At 40.2% G+C, this 10,804-nt stretch overlaps 1 protein-coding gene across 1 annotated transcript in view; it reads right to left on the bottom strand.

Moving 5' to 3' along the window:
- Positions 1–3,884: 3,884 nt before the first annotated feature.
- The window catches only part of LOC115420007 (abhydrolase domain containing 6, acylglycerol lipase), a 48,822-nt gene continuing 41,902 nt past the window's right edge, over positions 3,885–10,804 (bottom strand). Inside the window, 1 exon segment of the mRNA XM_030135110.1 lies at positions 3,885–5,115. Within this exon segment, the coding sequence (XP_029990970.1) occupies positions 4,936–5,115 (180 nt within the window). The 3' untranslated portion in view covers positions 3,885–4,935.

The raw sequence follows: 10,804 nt of genomic DNA, 5'->3' as shown, positions 1-10,804 counted from the left end.
TATCATTTCAGTGACAGATCTACATACTGGTGTATTTTTAACATTTACAGAAACATAAAATGGTCAACAATGACTTAGTTTATTCCTTCATTTTCCATCATTAGGGTTCAGTCCTCACAGAGCCTATATAAACACAGTTCACCTGTTCAACTACAGAAACATCAACTTTTATTCACTGGGTTTAAATCGAAATGAACAAAAGACCAAAGCACAATATGGACTATTATTGAACTGGAAGACTCCAGACTAAATGACTAAATGTAGTCCCTCTGTTTAATGATTATTGGTGCTGATGTTCATGTTTTCCACTCCTCATATTTCACCTCAGATGAATGAAAACCACAGGGAGAACAGGTTCAATTCTCAGAACTACAAACATTCTGTTCTTCAAACCGTTGAAAACATTCACCACAGAGTTCAGTCATTAACTCAGAGGTTTTTGACCAAACGCTAAGGGCTTGATTTACTAAAGGTTTGCGCATGTAAAAATGTGCGCAAACTTGACTGCGCACGCAAAAACACGTTGAAGCTTATCTACTAACAGGAAGCACCGAGGGTTGCATCTGTCAAATGGGCAAAATAACTCACGCAACCAATTTAGCTTGTTTACCTTGATGAATATGCAATATGGGCATTTTTGCCAGAACGTGCAAAATTATTAGGAGTGGATGTAAATATTTATTTAGAGCGTGCAATGTGATTTACCAAACCTGAAACCGATTGTGGTGGCTGATTTTGTGTCTATATTTAGCACATCTGAAAGGAATGTTTTAATTGGCACAGCTTCACGCAAAACTGGCTGCAGTTGTTGTGGCGAGGAGGCAGCATAGCAACAACCAAAGGCAACACAGAGAACCAATATGTTCTGATCACATCAACATTTTTGGAATGACGGAAGAAAAAATAATAACTAGACAATTTCCACACACAGAAATCGTGAGGGGGGGGGGGCGGGCATGACGTCGGTTCTATTCCGAGGTCGTTCACAACAGGTCCCGCTTGCGATCGCAAGGTTGCATCCATGTCCAGGCCGAAGCGGCGCACAGCCAAGGCAGATTTCTGGGACCACTAGTTGGTACTATGAATCAGATTCAATATCGCTGTGTCATTTTGTTTGAGGCGGGAGCAACATCAGCAAGGTCAAGTTTGGTGCTGATCAGACCAAAAATGACAGAGTTACTGTGCGGGACCACTGGGTGGCACTGTGGGCCAGATTCAGTATTTTGTTCAGAGCGGGAGCAACATTAACCACGTTAAGTTTGGTGCTGATCAGACAAAAAATGACTGAGTTACCGTGGGGGATCACCAGGTGGCAGTATCTGTCAGATTTAGTATCATTTCATTTAAGGCTGGACTAACATTAACCAGGTCAAGTTTGGTGCTGATCAGACCAAAAATGACAGAGTTACCATAGGGGACCACTAGGTGGCAGTGCTCAGCCAGATTCAGTATTATTTCATTCAGGGAAGTACTAACATCAACCAGGTCAAGTTTGGTGCTGATTGGAACAAAAATGACAGAGTTACTGTGCGGGACCACTAGGTGGCACTGTGGGCCAGATTCAGCATTTTGTTCAGAGCAGGAGCAGCATTAACCACGCCAAGTTTGGTGCTGATCAGACAAAAAATGACAGAGTTACTGTGTAGGACCACTAGGTGGCAGTGCTCTGCCAGATTCAGTATTATTTCATTCAGGGAAGTACTAATATCAACCAGGTCAAGTTTGGTGGAGATCGGACAAAAAATGACTGAGTTACCATGCAGGACCACTAGGTGGCAGTATGAGCCTGATTTAGTATCATTTCATTAAGGCTAGACTAACATCAACCGGGTCAAGTTTGGTGCTGATCGGAACAAAAATGATCGAGTTACCGTGCAGGACCACAAGGTGGCAGTACTCAGCCAGTTTCAGTATTTCGTTCAGGGTGGGAGCAAAATTAACCAGGTCAAGTTTGTTGGAGATTGGACAAAAAATAACCAAGTTACCATGCGGGACCACTAGGTGGCAGTATGAGCCTAATTCAGTATTATTTCATTCAGTCAGTATTTACAGCTTGCCCCCCCCGACACCCTTCTTAAATTCCACCTATACCCCTGCACCAATGTAATTTGACTCCAATGACCCTTAAGGCGGCCATACACTGTGCGATTATTTCGATCGTTGCACGCAGCTCCATCTCAAACTGTGCGAGTCAGTCATACAGTCAGGCTCACGATTCATGTTCTCACACTGCACGGACCGACGTTCGTATGCGACCTGACTGCTCACACTATAGGACCATACACCAGAGGACGCATGACACGTTCGAGTGTTGTATCCGGAAATACAATGTTAAAATACCAAGGAATCCGTAAAAGTGCATATAGACGATTGTGTATTGGCATGAGCCACGAAATGATAGTGCTAAACAAAAACCAACGAGCTGCTTTGGTAATATGTGCCATTACCTGTGAGGAATCAAAAAAGAAGAAAAGACAACGATGTGTTTGGTGCAGGAATTGGTTGGCCAGACGTGGACAGTATGGGCTGTCAATCCTACAGCAAAGGGAACTAGAGGTAAGCTGCAACAGCTAAACTGCACTAGGCCAATAGCCACCTTGTACGCTACTGTACGCGTCTGTGTTCGTGCATGCACAGTGTGAGAATCTGAGGCACATCGGTTCGTGGCACTGCTTTGACAATGCGATACACTCACGAGGAGTGAGCATGATTTCAAACAGCTCCGTTTTCCTTGCGAACACACGATTGCTGGTCGTGAGGTGGTCGTGAGGTGCTAATCGCTTCTCTTTACCCCATGTACACTGCACGAAGCACGACACACGATTAGAGGCACATCGGGCCCGATCCCAGAAAGAGTCGCACGAGTGAGAAATCGTCTCTAAACTCGCACAGTGTAAGGCCGCCTTTAGTAGACCTGTCGTTGCCATGGTGACGTTCAGGCTGTTAGGGGGAAGTGGGCTCAGAAGACAGAAAGACAGCCAGAAAGAGCTCTGGAATAGGTCTGGAACAGCTGCTCATTACGGAAAACCGTAAAAGATAGGTGAAAAATACAATAATCATGACTGGCACGAAGAGCTCTGGAACACAGAGGTGGTTTTCTTACTTGTACTGTGAGAAATGACCAAGTTACAACAGTGTTAAAACAGTCAACTTATCAGGACAAGATCAATTCAGTTGCATTGCCTCCCATGGAAAAGACAGGATGAGCCTCCTGCCATTTCACTTTAGAAAGAGCTAGGTCTTCAACCATAGGTTCATATGAAGCCCAGGAACCGTGGCTACATTTTTGGAGAGAATCATTTGCCTCCTATGTATCGTTTGGCCAGGAAGACGAGATATTCAGAAAATTTTGAGGTGATTTTGAGCTGTTTTCACACTCTGGTGAGATTGGTATGCCAAGAATGTGTGCTGTGTTTTGGTCTGATTTGAGAAATCTGACACTTTTCTAAGACCCATTTATCAAAAACCATAAACCTCATCCTCAAACAACGTACATTCCTGCAGAGACAACAAAAATGCCTGCGTTTTAAAGTTTAAATGTAGTCTGTAGGTCAAAGTATGATGAAGCAGTAGCAGTTGGAAAGAAGTGGACTTTTCTGGCAGATTTTTTCCTTTCCCCATTCATTTCTATGGGACTTTTTTCGCATGTTTTTTGCCAATAACTCTGTGAAAAATTCACGAATTTCTACCTTGAGTAATACCACACTATTCCCGATGAAACCACACATTTTGATGTATTAACTGCAGGGGTACTCCCAGCACCTTAGGCCCTATTAATGGGCGAAATCTTGTCCGGAAGATGAGGAATAATATGTGACTGAAAGAGGCGCGAGCAACAACAATATGTGCTCGGGCCTAGGGCCCTGAGCCCCTAATAATTTGAGACAAATGGCCCCCCACTTTATGGGCATGCCCCCCACGCCCGGTTCCACCAGTGGCACATCACCATTAGGCCAGGACCCAACCCCTGCGAAACGTCTCTCTCTCTCTTTCTCTCGCGTTTGCAAGAGAGACCGAATGAGACGGGTTCTCGCGCTGCACAACATGCGCTGCACAACACACACACACACACACAAACAGCACTGTCCATGGTGTTGTGACTGGGCTCCTGAACCAGCTATATAAGCACAGATGTGGAGGGTTTTCTATTATGCCCACGGACTTAAAAGTTTTCATTCACCATACAGAGCGACATACAGAGAGAACGTATTTATTTCACTAATAACACACTTCACCACTGATAAACAACAACAGAGACATGCCGATTCACCCCTCTGGGTGGAAAAAGAGCAACTTCATATTTATGAGTGCTGGGGTATCCCACAGCAGTTTTTCCAGCACACTGTCTCCATGACGACAACCAGTAGCACACGCAAAATCCTCATTTAATTAGGGCGGTCTCCAAGACTTTGCGTTTGTTGTCATTTGCGCAACCAATCTTAGTAGATCACCCGTAACACGCAAATCAATAGCATGTGCATTTTTTTAGCACAAGCGAGCACATTTGCGCCCATTATTTGCGATCTTTGTAAATCAGGCCCTAAGCGTATATCAATATTGTCTCTGCTCCCTGTTCTTGTTCTCTATCTCTAGTTCCTACTGTTGTTTTACTTTGTAGACATGGTGTTGTTTCTAATGTGTGTTATGTATTCGATAGGTCTGTTTTGTATTTACAAAATATATTTAAAGTTTTGGCAGGAATTGAACTCCATAAAGCTGGACTTTTTTCTCCTTGTGGTTTATTTAAAAAACAGAGGATGTTAGTTGGATTAATGGAAAAGCATCAAACCCAACGATAACAGCTGTTTGTCCTGCAGGACATTGTAAAACGGTGCCTATGTGACTGTCGGTACAGATTCTATTAAATATTAAATATTATATAGAACATCTTCCATTGACTTCAATCCCTCCTGAGGTCAAAGGAACGTGTTTCCTTTAAGAAACTTTCTTTGTATCTTGACTGTCCACTTCCTCCGCAGATAAGAAGTCCATGATGAGCTTGGCAACCTTCCTGGGCCGTTCTAAGGCTATGGAGTGACCACAGTTATCCAAAAGTGCCACCTGGCAGCCAGGCAGTGCCTTCTGCAGAACAGACGCACCAGAAACATCCAACACCTGATGGAGAACAAAGAAGATTCACAATATTCAATATTAAAATACATGTAATATTCACAACATTCAATATTATAATAGATGTAATATTCACAATATTCAATATTATAATAGATGAAATATTCACGTTATTCAATATCATAATATATGTAATATTCACATTATTCAATATAATATATGTAATATTCACACGTATTTAATTATAATAGCTGTAACTATTCACAATATTCAATTTTAATATATGTAATATTCACAATGTTCAATATTATAATAGATGCAATATTCACAACATTCAATATATAATATTTGTATATTAACACTATTCAGTATTAAAATACATGTAATATTCACAATATTCAATATTGTAATAAATATATTATTCACACTATTCCATATTAAAATATCTGTAATATTCACACAATTCAATATTAAAATACATGTAATATTCACAATATTCAATATTATAATAGATACAATCTTCACATTATTTAGTATTAAAATATATGTAATATTCACATATATTCAATTATAATAGATGTAATATTTACAATATTCAAAATTACAATAGAGCAATATTCACAATATTCAATATAATAATATATGTAATATTCACAATATTCAATATCATAATATATGTAATATTCACAATATTCAATATCATAATATATGTAAGATTCACAATTTTCAATACTAAAATAGATGCAATATTCCAATAATCTACATTATATACATGTAATACTCATAAAATTCAAATATTATAATAGATGTAATATTCCCAATATTCAATTATAATAGATGTAATAGTCACTCTATTCAATATTATAATACATATTATATTCACAAGATTCAACTATTATTAATACATGTAATATTCACAATATTCAATATTAAAATTACATGTAATATTCACAAAATTCAATATTATTGTTCAATATATTGCTCTGTATCTTTGACTTCGGCTCTGTATATTTGAACTGATGCTGCTCCTATATTCAACTCCTATATCCTGGCAAACATCACAGATCTATTCAACTTATTGAACTTTGAAGTATCCATAAAGAATTGATCTATTACTCTTTGGTCCATTAAAACTATTTTGAGAGATTACTTGTCATCGTTCAAGTGAGGCTTGGGCCTTGTTGGCCCTCAGAGACCACCATCATGCCTCCAAAGGCTAACAACACCACCTGTGAGGAGTACGTCACCTGTCTCAGAGGCGTGAATTGTTGGATCAGCAAAAAGACTTTTATAAAATTTTGCTTCAACAACAAGAAAGAAGTTTAAATCGTGTCTTCGGGTGTTAGAGACTCTTCAAATAAGAGAATAGATGACCTGACAAAGCAAATGTATGACTTTAAACAGAGTGTAGAAATGACTCAAAATAATATTGATGATATTAAGTTTCTTCCTCTGCCTTGACAAAGAACTGCAACAAATTCAGGTCTGATCTGGACATGATCTGCAAAAGTCTTCTGGCATATTTTGACAAGACTGAGTCTCTAGAAGGTCATTCAAGATGCAACAATGTTGTAATTGATGGCATTAAAGAGTCAGGAAAGGAAAATGTGGCTGAATGTGAAGACAAAGTAAGGAAGCTTTTCTCAGAAAAGCTTCAACCAGATAATGTCAAAATTGAGCTGGACCGGGTGCATAGAACTGGGGAGCTTGTGTCTGCTAACTCGGACAAACCACATCCCATTATGGTGAGATTTCTACAACTGAAGGATAAACTGGTTGTCCTGAATCGGGCCAAGAGGCTGAAAGGTACAGGGATCTTCATTAATGAGGACTTTTCTAAAAAACAGAAAAGAAGAGAACTTCTCTCAGCTCTGAAAGCAGTGTGGGAAAGAGATGATATAGCATATATAAAATATGACAAACTGATTGTTCATCCACCACTGCACCTCAACTAATGCCGCGTTTCCACTACGTGGTACCGGCTCGACTCAACTCAACTCAGCCTTTTTGAGTTTCCATTGTGTAAAAGAACCTGGAATCTGGTACCCGATACTATGTTTTTAGTACTTGCTTGGTCAAGGTTCCAAATCGGGTGAAGAGATACTAAATGTGACATGGAAACACTGCAGACCACTGATAGGTCAGAGAGTTGTCTCTGCATCATTGCGTCATCAACGTGCGACCGTCATTTTAAAAAACAGATTCGGAAGTTTACAGTAAATATACCGTGGGCTAATCCATGATGACAGCCCACAAACAACACTGTGGTTGGTTGAGGGTGGTTCAGACATTTCTGTCCTTGGTGGCCGATGAAAGATTCAGCATGAGCTTGACGGGGCAACATGCAACATGCGAGTTTATCAGTAACTCTCTGAGCAGATGTCACGAGGATACACACAGCGTGCTATGACAACCAGGTACTCTAAAGTCGGTAGAATCCTGTAATGGAAACGGTCTCCAGGAATAGTACCTGGTACCCGAGTCGAGTCGAGTCGAGCTGGTACCCCATAGCGGAAACCTTGCTTTACAAAACCAAATGCCTTGTTTGCTTGGTTTGTCAGAGAATAATACATGGTATTGTTCTCTTTTAAATTTTAAAAGGTCGACCACATTTCTACCCAAATGGCTAGTACTTCATATGTCAATTGAAACTAACAAATTTTTTGATTCTGCTGACTCTTTAACAGTGACGTTGATCCTGATGTGCACTTTTACTCCAATTTTAATGCTTCTGACTTGGTCACTATTATAGTGTAAAAGATTTCAATGTAATTTGTGCTAATATGCCTTCCAATGCATTTACAACTTTCCATTTTAAACCTACGTAGCTTTTCTAAACATTATGATGAGTTTATGCACTTTTTGCACTCCCATGAACCACTCATTTTCAGTTATTGCTTAATGAGAAACATGGCTTACTGAGGGTTCAAGTGATCTGTGTAAGTTACCAAATTACCAGTCCTGTCATTATGTAAGAGTAGTGTGGGGGGAGTGTCTTTCTTTTCATCACAATAATTATTAATTGAAATTAAGAAATGATCTAAAGCCCAACTCAGATAGAGGTGAACAAGAATCCCTGTTGTGGAGCTTACTGGTTCCTCTGCAGGAAAAAAAATGTTATTGTTGGAGTCATAATTTTTATAATGTTTATGTATTTATGACATGGAGGCTTTAAAACAAGCCATTTTAGACTTGCTGCTTCTCCCTGCACCTTTACTGTTTTATGTTTTTTATTAATGTTATGTATGTGCCAAATAAATGAATATTGTAATATATGCAATATTCACACTATTCAATCTTACAATATATGGAATATTCACAATTTTCAATATTATAAAAGATCTCCAGGAATAGTACCTGGTACGTGGTATTCACAAATGTACAATGAACTGAGTTCTCCAAATGAAGAAGACAATTTATTTAAACATCACACAGTTTGTCTATTAGATTTAAAAAATATATATATATATATATTCAACTAGGAAATCCTATTTTCCTAAACCAAAATTAACTTTTAGCTATTTTTGGTACTCACATTATATGTATGGGCCTGGTCAAGAGGAGGTATACATGTGTGGTAAAAACTTTAAATTGTCCCCCAATACCCTATTATAGCTCTTTTTAAAGCAAATTAGGGTGTATTCACACCTGCCTTGTTTGGTCCGTTTAAAACGGACCAGAGTTCGTTTGCTCCCTTGGTTCGGGACCTTTTGGGCTGGTGTGAATAAAAACCACCGAACTCTGTTCCGGACCAAACAAGCGAACCGAGACCCAGTGAAGAGGTGGTCTCGGTGCGGGTTCCATACGAACCCTGGTGCGGTTCGTTTGAGGTGTGAAAGCAGGCCGGACCCGATCCGACACAGTTGGGTTTTTTGTACCTAACGAGCTCCCGTCGTGCGTCGAGCATTATGGACAACAGAGTTTTACCAAAGAAGCGCTCAGAGTGAGGTTAGGCTACGGAGCTGAAAATGAGCCGTGGTCAAAACTTGGAGCTCGGAAGGGACACGCTGCCTTTTGGACAATCTGGGCGATGTGCATAACACAAGTGACAGAAAGGACACAGAAAAACTCCGACGTTTTCAGCTTGTTCAGCGAGAGAATGATTAGGATGACGGTTAGATTTGTCTGTTTGTGCTTGAAATAAAAAATAATAAACGACTTCATCAGCCCCAGCAAACTTTACCTGCGTTAAGGAATTCTGTCCCTGGCGAAACTCAACGGTGATATAGGATAGATACACATAGGTAAGCAGTACGGAGAACTAATGCTTTTGGAGAACAGTCTTTTCATAAACTAGTAGAATTCACACTTCAGACCTGTTCTGTCTGGTGTGAATCAGACCAACAGTCACAACATGATGTGCACACATGAGCGCTGTCCTCCATAGCTGTCTTGCCCTGTGTCTTCGTCATTACCTCAGCCAAGGAGGTTATGTTTTTGCCAGGGTTTGTTTGTTTGTTTGTTTGTCTGTCCGTTAATGTGCAACATAACTCAAAAAGTTATGGACAGATTTGGATGAAATTTTCAGGGTTTGTTGGAAATGGGATAAGGAAGAAATGATTAAATTTTGGTGGTGATCGGGGGTGGGGGCACTGATCAGCCTTGGCGGAGGTCTGCGCTCTCCGAGTGCTTCTAGTAGAGAAATGAATTCTAAAATACTGTAACCTGACGTTGCATCAAACGCTCTTGCTGCTCAAACACTTGTGCAGACGTCTGCATCTGTAAAAACCACTATGACGATAACAAAAACAGCACGCAAAATTTCCGTGATTCTGTCCTTTCACTTTGGAACTGAGCGCTTTAATGGACACTGCTCATTTCTGTCCAATGGATGAACGACCTCAGCACACGTGGTTTTGTTTACAGATTTTGGTCCACTTACAAAAATGTACAGTGTGAATATGAACCGTACGGAGCCCGGGAAGGGACATGAAGAGAAAAAAATTTATTGCGTTATAACGCAATAGTTCAAAAGTATTGCGTTATAATGCAATAGTTTTTGCGTTATAATGCAAAAGTATTGCGTTTAAACGCAAAAGTATTGCGTTATAACGCAATAGTTTTTGCATTGGGATCTGCATTCGGGATCGGACAGGTCGTCAGGTCAGACACATCTGTACCTGCAGTCCTGTGCCCTATGCATGTGTAGTTCAGATGACCGTAACTCTGTCATTATTTGTCCGATCAGAAAAATTCCAACGGTTTTCTGAAGCCTGAGACTCTGTGCTTTATGGACATTCTCGGGTCAGTGCGAAATTTCACGGGCACCTGTCCTAGAAGACGCAAAATAAGCCATTCGGTGACTGGGGACGCACACAGCAGAGCGGATTCATGGAGCGAAGAACCGGAGCGCATAACGGAGTGGATAACGGATTAGATCTAGTTTTGGAAAATGTAGGCAAGACGGATATCCCAAGTCCCATGACCCCCCTGGAGTTTACGGATGGATTTGTGACCGAAGGAGCGACTGATGGAGCAACATCTGAAGAAGAAAGGTAAAGTTCACCCAGTTCCATTTAGTGGATTTTCTACATGACTGAAGCACTGTCTGTTTTTTTCTATGGAGTTTTACTTGTTTCACTTTAGTATATGTGTAACTGACGCTTATACTGCATCGTGGTTTTATAGAATAAAGTACGAGCCGTGTAGAGTATGTGTTAGTTTGGAGTATGTTGGACTTTCTGTGCGTAAAAGTGCGCATGACGCTCTCCAAAATAAGAGCGCATACGCTGAT

Source organism: Sphaeramia orbicularis, chromosome 5 (genome assembly GCF_902148855.1).
Source record: "Sphaeramia orbicularis chromosome 5, fSphaOr1.1, whole genome shotgun sequence".
Taxonomy (NCBI): Eukaryota; Metazoa; Chordata; class Actinopteri; order Kurtiformes; family Apogonidae; genus Sphaeramia; species Sphaeramia orbicularis.
This window is presented reverse-complemented; position numbering and strand designations above follow the sequence as displayed.